General features: G+C 38.6%; 1 protein-coding gene across 3 annotated transcripts in view; it reads right to left on the bottom strand.

The window, feature by feature from the left end:
• Positions 1-17,803, bottom strand: part of Nalcn (sodium leak channel, non-selective) — a 198,647-nt gene that overhangs the window by 56,530 nt on the left and 124,314 nt on the right. For 2 of the 3 annotated variants that reach the window (XM_090341914.1, XM_090341915.1), the window contains 2 exons: positions 9,729-9,865; positions 7,259-7,400 (listed from right to left, as the gene is read on the bottom strand). The exons of the other annotated variant lie outside the window; for it this stretch is intronic. In XM_090341914.1, the coding sequence (XP_090198040.1) occupies positions 7,259-7,400; positions 9,729-9,865 (279 nt within the window). The remainder of the gene's footprint in view (positions 1-7,258; positions 7,401-9,728; positions 9,866-17,803) is intronic. 3 annotated transcript variants of the gene reach the window in all.

Raw genomic sequence — 17,803 nt, 5'->3', positions numbered from 1 at the left:
AGTGCTCAAATTTTATAAAGTATATATTGTACTTGAATTCTTAACATTACTCTTCAGCTACTGAAGTTGTATATTTTACTTAATCTTTTTCATTTTTTGGTATGTGCTGAAGTGACATATATATATATATATGCTAAATTACAAATGAATTCTTACCGATAAAATTGCTCTTCCTTTACTGAGGAGAAATCTGGAAATCACAAAAACTAAGTTGCTTCAGGTCAGGCACATTATAAATGTAGAATTATTATTTTTTTTTGCCAGTCCTGGGCTTGGGCTCAGGGCCTAAGCACTGTCCCTGGATTTTCTCAAGGCTAGGGCTCTACTACTTGAGCCACAGCACCACTTCTGGCTTTTTGCTACGTATGTGGTACCACGGAATCGAACCTGGGTCTTCGTGCTTGCTAGGCAAGCACTCTACCGCTAGGCCAAACTCCCAGCCCTAGAATTAATTACTATTATTAGAACTCTGGACGGTACAATTCAGAGTTTCAGTCTTGTTACGATGAATCACGACATCCATGTAAGACATCATTAGACATAACAAAATTTTAAAAATCTAAATGGAAACAGAACACAATATTTTCTGCTAGTCTTAAGAGATTTGGTTGGCGTTTTTACTTATTCAAAATCTCAATGTAAAATCGAAATTAACCGAATTTTTCACACATGTACACATATGCACACTGATTATCACAATAATAACTTTAAAGCACTAAAAGAGGTCTAACAATTTTCTAGCCTATGAAAGGTATCATGGTCATAGTACTTCTACTTTGCATTTGTTGATTCCTTATAGTCAGGAAATCCATCAGAACTTCTAGTTAATCAGAACATCAATCCAGTAAAGCCAGTTCCCTGGGACTAACTAAGCATCTATTAGGGACTATTTAATTCCTCTGGCATAATGCCATGTAGAGACCTTTGGACGTGGGATGCCATTCAGGTGACCATCTATAAACCAATGCCATCAATATTTTCTTGAGAAAGAATACACCGGCTCCTGCAAGTATTTAATTGTTTTTGATTTTCAGTATTGACAATCAAGTTCTGTTTCCAACAGGTACAACGTTTCAGTGCCCTATTTTCTCTTCTCACTTGGAAAATATTGGCAGACCACTAATTGGAAAGCAGTGTTAAGAACATAACAACCATCAGGCACAAAATCATGGTCCATTGAATAGGGCTTGACGAGTGTCATTTCTGCTAGGAAGGTATAGTGTAATTATTGTAATGAGCTACTCTATTGAATAAGTTTCCTACATAAAATATAGTCATTGGAAAAAAGTAATTACTTAAAATTACATAGGTTGAAGGCGGTACCTCATTTGACTACATTTGAAACTTTCATGCACCCATGAATTGAAAATTAATATCAAAGTGCTTATGACAGATCATGTGGATGACAAGAGATTTCTATGAAACAAACTTTTTATAGAATTCGCATAATGTTTGGAAAGAAAGAATTTTAAAAGATGACTAATATAGGTATAGTAAGATTAAAATGGTCATGTTGTAACAGATATAAAGGTGAATTCCATATGAACTCATGTGATGGAGCATTGAAATATGTCTTAGTTTTAGATGATAGTTCAAGATTTTTCCTTATTTTTATATTATAAATTTGGACCTGTAAAAATACCAGGGCTTGCTTTTAAAAGTGCATCTTGATATGTATATACACACCCCCACCACACACATAGATACCAAATCTTCACTCTTTTTCTAGGCTCTGGGACAACTGGTACCAGTTAATTCCCACCTATGAGAAACATTTCTTTGGAATCTTATGAATTTTACTGGACCATAAGCTCCATAATGTAAGAGTGCTATCTACTTAATTTTCAAGAATTATCACCGTGATTAGGACTTGAACTGTTTCCAGAATGAATATTAAAAATATTAAAAATTAACTTTTAATCTTAATTCCTTTCCTGTTGTAAATACAACATTCTGTTGTATTTAACATCATAAAAATGTGAATGAATCCTGTAAGTTTTGGACTACTTCTTGTGAAGAGAGTCAACTCACTTTATATGAAGGGAGGTCTAGTAAAACTGGAACGAAATGACTGGAAAGTTGGTTGACTTTTTTTTTTAATAGTCTGATCACTAAAGCAATAGTCAAGGATACTGCAACTCCCTGTGAGAAAAGCAATATCTTCAACTGAGAAAGATTTAAATATGTTTAATAGAGGGGGAATTCTGGTATGAAGCTCTACTGGAAAGATTTTCACTGAAGTAAAAGACAAAATAACTTTTGATTTATAGCTCATAAAAACAGAAAGATAAAGAAAACAATGACAAGACAATAAAAAGGTTGGATTTATGATCCTAGAAAAAATGTCAGTATTTTAAGTGTGCAGCTGTTTGGAAATCTAGAAGCCCATAGCATTCCTGTAGTGCAAGGAAATGGTTCTTGGATTCTAATTGTATTTAAATTGCTCTTGAACTACTTCAGGAATAGGTAAGAATATCATTAACAAACAACTGTTATGACAGAGCAAGATGAGCCCAACTATGAAAGTTGGAATCTGTTAGTAAATATATCAACAGATATACAAAATGATGTCCATATTTGATACACACAACCTGTTGAACTTGGAATTAAGTCTACATCTGTGAAACCATCATCATAATGTATGTAATGTATGTACAAAGTTATCCATCATCTCAAGATTATATATACATATTGATCTCAACTCTTTGATACCTGTTTTGGGGTTAGTACAGAGAATGCTTGATTTTAAAACTTTAACATTAGTCAGAGTCTATACTAATTTAGTTTTAATCATTCTTGAACATACTCCTAAGAAACATAAATTTCAAGATAAAAGTGGTTATATGCAGTTAAATTTTCTGCAAAAAGTGATCATTGATAGGGAATTGTTCCTCTTGTTAGTTGAAGGGAGGACCATGGTTTTGCCCTGTACCAATGCTGTTCGCACATAATAATCCTCACTGAAGACGTCTGAGTAAAATATTGAGCTTTCTAACATAGCCATGCCTTATTTCCAGCCCAATAATTGACTGTGACTATCAATATTAAAAAAGAAAAACTACCTTGAATTTATGTTTATATCTTTTTGAATTTCTCCCCCACTGTTGTGCTCCTAACTGCACAATTAGATGTCTTCTACGGCAGTTTTAAGGTTCGGAGAGAAATGCAAAGGACTTTCCACGCGCTCTGATGGACAGCAACCCTTCAAGTTGATACCCCATGGCCAGGCATCTTTGACACTGGGGCCATGGTTATGGAGCAGCTTCCCCGAATTCCCCACTTCTGTTCCTACATCCTTGCGATTCTGTGGAATTGCTAAGTCATTATTTTAGATAATTCCTTTGAAAGAGTAAAAATCCTACAAAAGAAAACAAGCGGTTCTTTCTCACATTTCTATGTCTTTTTTGAATAAGTAAATGTTCAATCTGGAAATTACAGATCAGGCTGAGTAACTTGGTATGTGTGGATTTACTAATGCAGATCATCAAACAAATACTCTATAATCATACAGAAAATTGCAAAAATGCTAACTAGCAATCAACGAGGCTTTGTGAAGTACACATCGTACAGAACGATTTAATTTACTTTGGAGAGCCTCAGGCATGGGGCAGACAATGCGGATGGCAAGTGAAATAGCTACAAAAATCAAAATCAGACCATGCACAGTAGAGGAAATTATTTAGTGACTGACATATTGTGATCCATGACACAGTTACAGCTGAAGAAGAAACTTCAAGGTAAGAGTTGTTTGGTGACTAGCCAAAAAGCTTTGTTTGAGCTTGAAATAGGGTCACAGTTTTAGAATGGTTCAGTGGCTGCTGGGTGCCTGCTCCCAGGACAGTCAGAAAAGATGAGAATTCTGCATGGTGTATCCATTTTCCAAGCTCTGAGGATGAATGTGAGAAGCAGTGAGCAAGACGCTCCAGCTGCAGTTTCCCTGTATACACTGGCCAAGCAAGCATAGCTGGACAAAGGACTACTTGGCCATCATTTATACCAGGTCTGTTTCACATAATCCGGGTTTCGATCAACTGACTCCACAAAACTGACCAGTCTCCAAACAACTCGTATGGCAACAGACCCACAGCGTCTATGCTACTTCATGATGTCTTTGGAGAGGAAGACTGAGGTTTGGGTATAAGATTACAGAGCCAGGCTAAAATTATTATCCTACTTAGTTATTTAAACGAACAAGAAGGTGCAGGCATACAGTAGAAAATGAATTAGGTAACTTGTGGGTAGGGATGGGAGGGGAAACAGGGAAAGTGAAGGAAGGGGTGATATTGTTCCAAAAAATAACAAGAAAAAAGAAATACACCCAATACCTGATTTATGAAATGGCAACCCCTTTGTAAAACACCTTACTATATATATTTTTTGCCAGTCATGGGGCTTGAGCTCAGGGCCTGAGCACTGTCCTTGGACTTTCTCAAGGCTAGAGCTCTACCACTTGAGCCTCAGCACCACTTCCAGCTTTTTTCTATGTATGTGGTACAGAGGAATCGAACCGGGGTCTTCGTGCATGCTAGGCAAGCACTTTACCACTAGGCCAAACTCCTAGCCCCAACCCCTAAGTAATAACAATAAAACTGTCTTTAAATCACATGTTTTTTGTTTTTAAAGAAGCCACAAAAACACAAGACAGTAAAGAAATCAGAAATGGCAATTTTAAACCAATGAGTGGTATGCAGCAGCTAGGAGCTGGCCGTGCGGGGCGGGGCGGGGGGGGGGGGTCACAGCTCCTCCAGGCTCTGCTTCTCCATACACACCTGCCTGCATCATTTTCTTTTGCCTCAGCAAATGATAAACTCTTTGCTCAGGAAATGTGAGAAACATTACACTTCTTTTTCAAGAGAAAATTCATTTTCAGAGCTGATATTTCAGCTTTCAGTTTCCTGGGAGATGGTACTGCTGGAGAAGGTAAAAGGTGTGTCATAGATTTGGCAGTTTGAGTTCATCGGCCCCTGCTCCTCCCGTGGTGACAGGGGGTCACAATCAGAGCTCAGACTGGAGAGGGTCAACTTTTCCACCTCTGATTTATAATCTGCTTTAGAAACACACCAACCAGACAGCAAAGCCCTCTGCTTCCTGGTGTGGGAGATGTGATTTCTGACTGGATGGTTGAAAGCAACAACTTGTTTATGCTCTGACACCTGAAATTCCACTTCAATGACCTGCTTAATGCCACTGAGGAGGTTATGACTTTGAGGAAAAATGATCAGATCAACTAAGAAATTAAGTAGAAGCCTTTAAAGAGAACTGAAAGTATTAATCACACATTTCATGATTTTTTACACCCCAAATTTTAGAGCAAAGAATCATCCCTTGAGATTAAATGAGTGGTCAGAAAGATTAAATAGGAAAAAAAATCATCTTAAAGCATGAGACAAAAACTACACACAAAATCCAAGGCGGGGGGGGATCCTAAAATGGAAAAGCAACCCTTGACTAAATAACAAACAAAATAATCCAAAGTGAGTATCTATGTTTACAAACCAGGAAGACTGTCCAGTTCAGGCAGTTCCAACAAGAGAAGAGAGATGAAGCCCACCCTACTAGAGTTCCTGAAATCTAATTGTGCCCAACATTCCCCAAAGACATCAGCAAACTTCCAGCCAGACAAAAACTCACTTATAGGCAGGGAATTTGGCCTAGTGGTAGAGTGCTTGCCTAGCATGCTGGGAGACCCAAGTTTGATTCCTTGGGACCACATACAGAGAAAAAAAGCCAGAAGTGGTGCTGTGGCTCCAGTGGTAGAGCTCTTGCCTTGATAAAGCTCAAGTGCTCAGGCCCTGAGTTCAAGCCCCAAGACTAGCAAAAACAAAACAAAAAAACCTCAGTTACTTGCAGATGAAAAAAAGAGATATTGACATCAAACATCAGCCATGTCCTCTCTAGAATCTTGGGCTCAAAACCTTAAACATATGAGACATACCAGAAAGTCAATCATCACTGACATGGCCTACAACAAAACACCTAAACCATTGTGGGAAGGCCACTTGTTGGTGTTCTTGAAACATGGGAAATAGTGGTAATTCATAAGAGAATGTGGCCTGAGAAGGCCAAGAAAAGGTGAGGGCAACCTAAATGTGTCTTTGTTGTGGGGCAGGGGCACAAGACAGAGGGTTCTGGGCATGGAACATTATTGTTCTTCATTGTCACATAGATGGTATGAAATAAGAGCAAATAGGCAAGTGATGGTGACCATTTAAGAAAAGAAAATAAAAATTAGGAATTCCACAGGGAATATCGGCTACAAAATTAGCTACTTTTGCAAACTATTTTATCTCTTACAAAGTGTTTTTTAAAATTCTTTAGCTGATTCTACTATCAAACCAAAAGGATTCTCTGACCCCCAACAGTAAAATACATACGCCTACATACAAACATACCTACCTACCAGGGACATACATAATATATGCACATGTATGTATCTGTGTGCATTCCATCCTGTAGGTAAATTTTAGAAGTGAAAAAGGAGAAATTATATTTCTGGAAAATTATTAACTAAATCTGCTCTGCTTGCAGGTCTTTCCCCTGCTGTTACTTGAGTGTGGAAATGAAGGAGAAAAAAAAACTTCACCTGATAAAGAAATGGGTACATGGGAAGATGAGTCAGCTTTCTACATACAAAGTACATTAATGGAAGTTATTGGGATGATTGTTCTCCCAAATGTAAGTGTGAAAATCACGCTTATTATTAAGAGCATGGCTTAACAAGAGCCACAGGCACGCTGTTCTTAGCCCAGGAGATCCCTGAAGACCAGAGTCCTTTTTTTAAATTAATTAGTTAATTTATTTATCTATTTATTTCTGTCGAACATGGGGCTTGAACTCTGGGTTTGGGTACTCAGGGTTACCACTGTACCACTTCAGCCACAGCTCCACTTTCAGTAGAGATAAGAGTCTTACAGATTTTAGTGCCCAGGCTGGCTTTGCACCGAGATCCTCAGATCTCAGCCTCTTGAGTAGCTAGGATTACAGGCTGTGAGCCACTGTGCTCAGCAAGCCCTTCATTCTGTACCTGAGAAATGCAGATCTGAGGGTTTGCAAAGCATGCAGAGCCACCCGGATGCAGGGTCGCAGAACTTGAAAACTGAATTCTACAAAGGCAAGATTCAAATTCTATGCTTCAAAAATGAGCCGCCAGTGAGTCACCCCACTAATACAATACTTTCCATTGGCATTCTCTTGCCACCTTCTCCAGGACTTTAAAACATGACTTATAAGTGTGGTCATTTAGGGGAGACGCTCTTACTTTTTGATCCATGTATTTGTTGTCTTCGATTGCTGACCGTTTGGAGTGATCGCAGGATGAGGAGGAAGCAGAAGGGAGGATCCGGAAGAGGCAGCACGTGTCTTGTTGCTGGCGATCAATGAACTGCTTCATGAAACTTTCCCTTGCAAGTGAAGCAACACAGGGGACATAGTGAACGAAATGCAACGAAGCAGGGGTGGACTTTTGAATGATGGGCAAGCAAGGCAATGCCAAAAGGTCACGGGAAACAAGGCGTGTGGAGAATGAGCTTTCGGTTTCAGTGTAAACGCATTTAACGCAGAGAAAGCTTCGCACATCCTCACCTGAGGGAGCCCTGTGAGAACTATGACTGGGTGCAGGAAGGATGAGTGAACCTTATGCCTGGAAAAGGCTGGATGCCAGCAGAAAACTGCTGATTGTATGATTGCCTATCTTGCATCTGAGTAATGACTCAGGATTCTGAGTGTTTGACCTTCTGCAGTAATCTTGTTGAAAGACAGGATAAGTGCCTGTGTGTATTTATCTTACTGCTTCCTGAAGTCCTGTAACAAGCTCCCCTTGAATGTGGCCTCGCATCTATAACCAAAATCTACCTCAAGCAAACTCCGGGAAGCCCTTAAAAGCAGAGGATGGGGAAAACATTCTTTCAGTTTAATCATGTCTGTCAATTAAACTATTCCTTGCTCTCATGGGCAAAAAAATATTGTCATATGAGCAAGTTTTCACCTGTCATCGTGGTATCTGCTGGATAGAAACCAGCTTCCGTTGAAAGAGGCTATGTCCCTGAAACAACTTTAAAGGAAGGATAGTCAATAACTGGAGTATTTTTTAATTATTAATCTTCTGCTAGTAATAAGGTATTTTATCTTCTAAGGTTTGAACGATTCAATTTATCTCTCTAAATTTCCATTCAGCAGAAAAATCATTGAAAGATAATTGTAAAGACTTAAAAAAATGAACCAGGTTTCATCTGATCTCTGAAACACTGAAACTTCAAATAACATTTCTCCAATTAACCAAATCCAATTAACTGTTAACTGTGCTTTTCCATCAGAAAGAAAGATATGTGTCATGCAAAGGTGTTTGAACGATGGGCTGTGAACGTGGCAGGGGTCACATGAGGTCAGGTTGGCCAGTGACACTGTCGTTGTTATGCTCTGCATAAATACACCGTCACATGACAGGAGACTGTTTATCCACAGGTTTCTCAGCTCTTCTCCCAGCCATCAGTGACATAGGGCTACACTTTTCTATTTGAATTAGAATATTATGGTACCAAATCCAATCTAACCCTATCTATCTATCTATCTATCTATCTATCTATCTATCTATCTATCTATCTATCTATCTATCTTTTGTTAGTTGTAGGGCTTGAGCTCTGAGCCTGGGTGCTCTCCCTGAACTCTTTAGCTCAAGGCTACCACCCTACCCCTGGAGATAAGAATGTCTCAGTCTAGTGCCTGGGCTGGCTTTGAACTGTGATCTTCAGATCTCAGCCTCTCAAGTAGCTAGGATTACAGGAATGTGCCACCTGCCTGGCCAAGATATATATCTTTAAAAATCAGTTAAATTAAAAAGAAATCCTGTTTTTCTGATTGCAACTTTTTGAGCTGCCACAGGAAGACTGCCATTTACTTATGAGAAGTAGCTGTTTTAAAATACTTTCTACATATTGGTTTAACCCAAAGGTAAATGTAGTAGAAAATCAAGCTATTGTGAGTATAAAGTATAATTCCTGGAACTGTGGTTTAAGTGCTAGAACACTAGTACTGAGTGAAAAAGGAAACAGACAGATCCAGGCCCTGAGTTGCAGTCCCAGTACATGCATGCATGCACACAAATGCACACATACACACACAAGTGTATGCACATACATGCTACAATTTCTTTTTTCCCTTTTTTGGCCAGTCCTGGGGCTTGAACTCAGGGCCTAGGCATCGTCCTTGAACTTTCTTAAGGCTAGTGCTTTACCATTTGAGCCAAACACCACTTCCAGCTTTTTCTGTGTACATGGTAACCAAAGAATTGAACTTGGGGCTTCTTACATTCTAGATAGGCACTCTACCATTAGGCCACACTCCTGATCCTAAAATTCCTTTAAAATGTAAAAAGTAAATTATACTGTGACCAGATGTGGCAAACTAATCAAGTGCTGTAATGGCTCAGAAACCCACCCATGAGTGAGTTCTTTGTTTAGTTGAAAATAAAAGGCTTGTAGAGGCAATTTTTCCTAACATGAGCCTGCTTCCACTGTCCCAGCACATCCAGATCCTTTGCCATTCTGGGAGGAGTCCCTAGAGACAAGTAGCAGAGGGTCTGGGGTGCCAGCCTCTCCTCTGAAGACTCTGCTCTCAGGGGTCAAAATTTTTAAAACAGAGGAGATATATAGGTTATGACTTTGGAAAAAATGTACCCCCACAATTTAACATGATTTTTTTTTACTATGTATCTGAAAGAAATATTGTAATACCTGATTTTAGGAACTGTAAAATCAGAAGGAAGTTTTGAGATTTTCACCATTTGTGGTCTGTTGGGGAACTTTTCAAAGATTCTCAGGCGTAGGGGGAGCTTCTCTTTCGTGTCTGCATTTGCTTCACTTTGTTTCAACTGAAGGGAAAATAAAAGATAAAAGGGGAACTCTGGAGAACAATGTACCACAGAGAAAATCTGTTTTAGAGTTTGAGCTAATAATGAGCAATTACATGAACAACCAGTAGATGGTAGCAGAGGCCTACCAAGCATTGTATATTGTCTTCCATGGTCTCTATATGTAGATGGCACTACTTGGTCCAAAATTTAACAAGAAAACTACAGCAGAGAGGAAAGCGCAAGGAGAACTTCATATTATCCTATCCACAAACATGAGTCTCTTTTCTGTCCATACACTATTTTTTCCCAGTTTTCACTTACAAACATTCACATATTTAAGCAAGAAAATTGGTTTGACACATGTACAATGTAGAATTAGAAATCCAAAGAATGAAAAACAAAAGAAAATACAAGTTAAATAACCATACTAATGTGGTGATATTTGAAAAGAAAAATCTTGAACATACATAATCTGACAGATTACAGAAAGCTTAAGATAAAGACAATGTACTTGTGATTAACTTTTCCAGTTAGGTCTGGAAATGCTTTAAGTATTCTTAAGATAGCCAGCAAATGTGCTTCCTCATCTATGTGTTTATCTATGCAAGAGTAGATATTTATATTTCTGCAAACTGGGTTTCAGGAAAATTGGTTTAACATGAGTGATGCTAACTAAGGAGAAACACAAGAATTCATTTGTTTGGCAGAATTTAGTCAATCCGTTTTAACTCTTTTTCCTTCCTTCTAATGTTGACTTTTCTCCAGGGCCCTCAGACCTCTATTAGTTCTTTTTCAGTGGCCTCTCTGTAATATGGAACTTACTTCTCCATGTCTCTTCTGCCTTCTGTCCTGGCTCCACATATTATTCACAGTGTGTTGAATTCAGGCAACCTTTTGTAAGGATTCAGAAGAGTTGAAACCCATTGGTTTATTACCTCTTGTGCAGTGTCTTGTTGCTTCCAAATTATGAATTATTTTGAGACTGTGGAAAGATAAGCACTAGGGACCAGTAAAGCTTGGTGACTGGAAGAGAAAGACAATGATTCTCTCCTACTCATATAGGGAAACAGTCACTGGGCAGAAGAATGGGAGTGTTTCTTTTTATTTTTTCTCTTCTTTTTTGTTCTCTTTTCTCCTCCTCTCCTCTCCTTTCTTCTCTTCTCTTTTTCCTCCTTCTCCTCCCCTCCCTCCCTCCCTCCCTCCCTCCCTCCCTTCCTTCCTTCTTTCCTTCCTTCCTTCCTTCCTCCCTTAGATTCCAACTTGAATTTGATTGACCGTTTAGCTCTCTGGCTGTCTGATCATAGTGGATTATGTGGCCTGATCTCTGATTTTTCTCATTCTGCTACAAGAATTGCTCTTCTGTTTCAGCTCTGTATAACAGATGTAATTCAACTGTGGCCTTTGCTTAGATTGTGATCTCAGGGGGCTCTGCTGTTTGCCAGCTCCTCCTTCTGTGCGCATTGCCACATTCTGGGGATGGGGAGGTAATGCACTGACAACAGTAAAGGAACAAAATAAGTTGAGGCTATCAGAAAAAGTGCCCCAATGAAGACTATGAGGGAGAGACTGGTTTTCTAGGTCATTGATAAGATGGTATAGAAAGCACTTGTCAGTGATACATAGAGTACATGGTGAAAGAAATGCAGTAAAGCTATTCAGGCAGTGAAGATGATAATGTTAGGTTATTAAAAATAAGTTATTTATTAAGGCACAGCAAGGTGATCAGTGATGTGGGGCCTGTGACAGGCTGAGTTGGATGAAGCAGGGGGGAGGAGGAAATACCTTCTGACTCGTTTGTTTATAACACTGATATGATCGTCTCTGAATCCAGTCCCAATGGCTTTGGACTCTGTTACAGGGATGCAGAAATAAGACGTGACCACATTTTCCCTTTCTGAGTTCTGCTGATAACCACTGGAAATGAATTAGGACTTAGTAGGAGGGGGCCACTGTCCCGTAGAACTACACAGGACAAAAGGAAAGCTCTTTCTGAGGACCTGGAAGGTTCTGCGTGGCTCTGTGAATTCTCTCAAATTCTGGGCCCTGTGGCTGCACAACTTTTCAGAATGCTCAGTTTAAAGATATCAACATGACCGGCAGCTCGAATAGCTGGCACCTGACTCTCTCAGTGGAGCAGTGAATTACTTCCTACAAGGATGAAAGGGTCTCTTTCTGAATGGCAGTTCCCATGAGCTTTTCCTGTGCTTAACAGATAAGCAACATCAACTGAAATAAGGAAACATGTTCGGAACCCCACTGGGCTGCCCCAAACTGAGTACCAGACAGAGAAGTGGGGACCATATCTCCACCTGTGCCCTCACAGGCCCATGAACTGCCATTTGTAAGACCCCCACTGTCAAGCACCCAAAGCACATCTGCAGTGGGATGGAAAACAGATTTTAGTTTACTTACACATCTGAATGTGTGAACTACAACCTAACATCAGCCTGTGGTTGAAGTCTGGAGTGAAAGAAGCCATATGACAACAGATAAAGACCTCATATCTAAAATATACCTACAGCTAAAAAAATTGAATCTCTTCAAAACAAATCTTCAAAAAAACAACTACCCCGTTAAAAGATGGAGTAAAGACTTAAAGAGAGACTTCTCTGAAGAGGAAAAAAATGGTCTATATGGACACATGAAGAAATGCTTGATATCTCTGGCCATAAAAGAACTGCAAAACTACTTTGAGATTCCTCCTCAGTCCAATTAGAATGGCCATGATCAAGAAATCTAATAACAACAGATGCTGGAGGGGATGCGGCCAGGAGGGATCACTACTACACTGTTGGTGGGAGTGCAAACTCATTCAACCACTCTGGAAATCAAAAAACTAAGCAGAGACTCATTCCTTGGCATTTACCCAAATGTCCAGAAATAAGACATACTAAAGCCACTAGCATAATTATGTTCATTTCAGCTTTATTTACCATAACGAAGATATGGAACCACCCAGATGCCCCTCAGTAGATGACTGGATCAAGAAGATGTGGTACTTATACACAATGCAGTTCTATGCTGTCAGCAGAAAGAATGACATTGCCCCATTTGTAAGGAAATGAAAGACTTGGAAAAAATCATATTAACTGAAGTAAGCCAGACTCAAAGGAATACAGACTCAATGGTTTCCCTCATTGGTAATAATTAGCACACATCTAGGCCTCTCCTAGCAGAGGATTAGAATAGCACAAAACCTGGATACATAAGGTCATATAGGATGAGACTAAATGAAACATTCTCTAGGATATGGAAACAAGAGCTTTATCTTGTGTGATTGTTGTTCTTAACGTACTGTGTTATTTCTCTTCTCTTTTTGGTGAATCTCATATTGTTACTGTATCTGACTTTGTTACCTGGTATATGGGATATATGTTTATTTGTTTATTTGAAGTAGGAAAGGGAAGGGGGCAAAATGAGATGAGTGGGAGGGGGTGGGGTAGGGAAGTGGGGACAAAAATATGAGAAGGGGTATCAATGTGTAAGAAATAATGTACCTACTACCTGACGAATGTAACTGCAACCCTCTATACATTACCTAGATAACAGAAAAAAAAAAGAAAGAAGCCATATATCACAGGAGAGTCTATACAGCAAGATTCCACCAATTGCAAGGTCAACAAACGGGCAATGCTGTGCTGGGCTAGGGGAGTGGGAGGAGACCTGCAGGTGCAAGGCCAGGGGCTTGCTTGTAAGGTATGCTGGATAGTTCTTGATGGATTCAGTTGGTAAAACATTGGCACAATTCCTCTTTCCATCTAGATATTCCAGTTCAACGAAAGGCTAAAGAGTAAAGGGGGCTAGTTTATTTCATTACCAGTAGTGACACAAGTATTTCTCCTTCCACACCCGTGAACTTTGACTAAGATATAGAGAGAAAACAGAGCTAGACATGACTGGAGGAGATAGGGACAAATGAAAGTATTTCATAGTTCTTTGAAGTCACTTGAAAGTTTCTTTAAAAAGATAATAAAATGATAGTCTACCTTTTATCCAAATTCTTTCTACTTTCTGCATTGAAATACAGATTTTTCTAGGAGTTAATCTACTTTGATGTAAATGAGTGAATAATGTCAATAAAAGAACTGGATATGAATTTAAGATAATTATATTATTCCCTCCAAAAGGAGGCCTTTTAACAAAAAAGTAATTATAATTGCAAATGTCCATTAAAAATTCAAAGATCAAGAATTTGGAAGGGAAGGCACACACTATAGAGAATGCTAAGCTTTGTCCCTTTATGTTGAAAAACCCCAATGTAAAGCACAGACAAAAGGGAAAGTCGATAATACCACCAACTGAGCCTGAAGTCTGACTCTAACTGAGAGATCAGATGATAGCTCTGTAGCAGAGTCACTTAGTGAAAGGAGAAAAAACACATTTGCAAAAAAATAAAAAGGAAATTAGACTCAAAGGAATACATTTCAAATTTTGAGTTTTAAAAATATAAATAATCTGAGCTCATGCTATTCTATAGCCTGGCATCTGTCTCCCTGAGGTATCAGGGCACGGAGAGTGGCTGGAAGCTTTTCTCTAAGCTGGACTTCCCAGAAAATTACAATGTCATTGCTCTGCACAGAATCTGCTCTACCTCATTACTTAAATCCCGTGCTTTGCTGTCTGTGTTTACTTCTGGGCAGATAATCAATCATTATTCAGTTTCACTTCCTTTCTGCAGGCTCTGAAAATAACTGAATTGGAAGATAACATTAGGTAGAATTAGGAAGGGGGATATTTTTCGTGTGTGGTGTTCCTAATGAAAACAATCTCAAAACGATCCAGACTTGTGAACAACTCTCATTTTCACATCAAGTCTATGCTAGTTGGGAAAATGTGCATAGATGTGTGGGTTCATGAAACTGGAATATCAGTTTTGGTTTTGTGTGTGTTAAAAATGACAACCCCATCCATAACCTTGGAGATATAAACATAACTACATAGACATAAAAATATAAGATGGGATATATACTCTATAGACATAATGTTTATTTATAGTGATATGTGTCTATGACATACAAATCCTCAGCTTCATTTTAATTATGTTCTACAATCGATGTGCCAGGGATTGTATATAGAAATTCCCTTCTTCAATACTTGTTTGTTAAACATGACATTTGAAATATGATGTAAAATTCAATGTTAATAAAATCTTTTTAAAAAATGACAACCCTATTTTCAACAAGGGAAAGAAGAGTTTCTCCTTCTGTGTCTGTGAACACATGCCGGCTTCTTGACACCATGGAACTTGCTGACTTTCCTGGGCCTATACCTGGCATAACAATTCACAGTAGTCTTCATAAAGCTTAAAGGATTATTACTTCTTTAAGGGACTTTCCTTAGCTAATTTGTTTATGTGGTTTTCTGATCCATGTTGTGTGGCTCTTGGGTTACAGCAGATGGTTATCTGGAGTAATGATCAAATGCATTGACTTTAAATGGTATCCCCGGGTTATTATAAAATCTTTCTACAGAACAGTAAAGAAAATCCCCGGCAGCTTGTTAAATCTATTAGTTTCTCAAAGGGGAAAACTATTATTTTTGGCTGTGGGAAAAGGACAGCCAACTTTCATGATTACATAAGAATGTAATACTACACACTTCTAAAATGTTTATTTTAAAAAAGGGAAAAATCTTTAACAAATAGTGTATTCTCATGGTTAAACTGGGGATTTAATTGCTTTGGCAAATCTACTGAGGCCATCCATATTTCATTGTTGGCCCAATGAGCACAATAACCATATTATTGTATGACAGCTAGTACCCTGAAACATTCACAGTAATTTTATCACATGAGTGGATTAATTGCATGCAATATAATCTTTGACACATAAATTCCAATCTGTTACTCATCAATCTGTCATACACTCATCCACCCATCTATCCATCTATCTATCCACCCATCTGCCCATCCACCCATCCACCGACCATTCATCCATCTACCCCCACCCATCCACCAACGCACCAACTTATCCATTCATGCACTCATCCATCCAGCTATCCATCCCACCCACCCATCCATCCATCCATCCATCCATCCATCCATCCATCCATCCATCCATCCATCCACCTACCCACCTACTCATTTACCAGTCTACCCATCCAGCAACCCATCAACCTATCCATCCATCCACCCACCCATCCACCCGTCCAGTTTGCCAGGTAAGGAAGTTTGGGGAGAGTTGTTGGTGCTTATTGGGAGATTCTGGACCCTGGGAAGAGAGATCTTCTGTGTTGTGATTTTTGGCCCCTAGGTGAGAGCACTTACCAAGAGCTGTTGATTTGATATTACATTGTGAGACATTGGCATGCACATGAAATGTTTTTCTTCACGTTCATCACACTGAACTTGCAATCCTACAGCTTTTAAATGTCTTTCAGAAGGTTACTTGGACAACACGGCAAATAATATTTATAACAATGATAAGCTAGTGGCAACTTCAATAAATTCTGAAGAAAAATATGAATCTATTTAAAAAGTAGATTGCCTCATTATACTGAGTGGATAGATTATATGTATCCACTATTAAAATCCCATTAATGGAGTGAATTACTTTTTAGACAGTGGTGATGAATAAAGATTGTTTTGCTGCTTTCTGTTCTAGATTCCAAACTCCTCTATTATACATTACATCTCCCTTGTGCTATTTAATTGAGACACCATTGTTTTGGTTTGGGAAATTACTGACTTATAGAAATATTCTTATTATGATAAAACACATTGTTCTTTGCTAATGGCATATTTAGTTCATTTTATAAAAAGACTCTCCTTAACATGGAAAAGCCAATACCAAAAGGAATGAAATATATGTCTATTTATATACATGTGTATGCACATGCATATGAAGCCTGTATGTATATGTTTGTGTGTGCATAATTCTATAATTGCCCTTCCTTCTTGATTTAGGAAATATATGATAATACAGTGTAATAAAACAGTAAAATAAATAACATGAAACATTTAAATTTGGGTTCCATCTTATAGTGACAATATTCACTCTTTTATATAAATGCCAGATATATAAACAAGATAGCATACTGCCTATGATTTAAATTACTCCAGGGAAATGTGCTATAAAAATCCAAGCTCAGTCAGCTGATGTTAGCTCTGACTTGTAATCCTAGATACTCAGGGGTCCAAGATCTGAGGACTACTGTTCAAAGCCAGTTCTGGAAGGAAAGTTCACAGGATTGTTATCTCCATTAACCACCCAAAACCTGCAAGTGGAACTGTGGTTCAAGTGGTACAGTTCCACTCAGCTTTGAGTGGAAAGTACCCTGGCCCTCAGTTCCAGCCCCAAAGCTCTCATTATGTCATAGTGGCTTCAAGTTCTGCAGGAGTATTATATTTCACATTAGCAAGGGGGACAGATAGAGAACACACACACACACATACACACACACACACACACACACACACTCATACACACACACTTCTATACATACATTTATAGTGTGTGTAGATATATGACAATATCATATATATGTATGAATGACAATATCCTCCAATGCCTTTGCTTTTCTGCAGTGAGGTTGTGTACCCCTTCCATTCAGTTATTTCTCATATGAGTTCTCATATTTCATTCTCTTTCTGCAGCACACACTCCTTCTAGATGTGTTTAATTTATAAATGCTACCAAAATCATCTTCTCAAAGATATCTCAGAACCACAAGTGGTAGTTGAATAGCAAAAGTGCATTGGATCCTAAGTTTAGTACCTGGAGTGGCTAATAATCATTATTCATTAAAATAGTTTGCTGTTGTAAGATCTACAATTAGCACTACACCTACATTGTTGTAGATGAAGAAACCAAGGTTCCAGGAGCTTAAATCAGTCATGCAAAGTCCCAACAGCTAGTCTTGTGTGAACCTGGAGATTTGACTACAAACTTCCCGGTTTCTGGTTCAATTGCTTTATTCTGCTCTCCTCAAACAATTTTTGCAAACAAAACATTTGTA

This window comes from Megascapheus bottae, chromosome 11 (assembly GCF_031878675.1).
Source record: "Megascapheus bottae isolate mThoBot1 chromosome 11, mThoBot2.hap1, whole genome shotgun sequence".
Lineage (NCBI taxonomy): Eukaryota > Metazoa > Chordata > Mammalia > Rodentia > Geomyidae > Megascapheus > Megascapheus bottae.
Note: the sequence above shows the minus strand (reverse complement) of the source record. Positions and strands in the feature narration are given on the sequence as shown.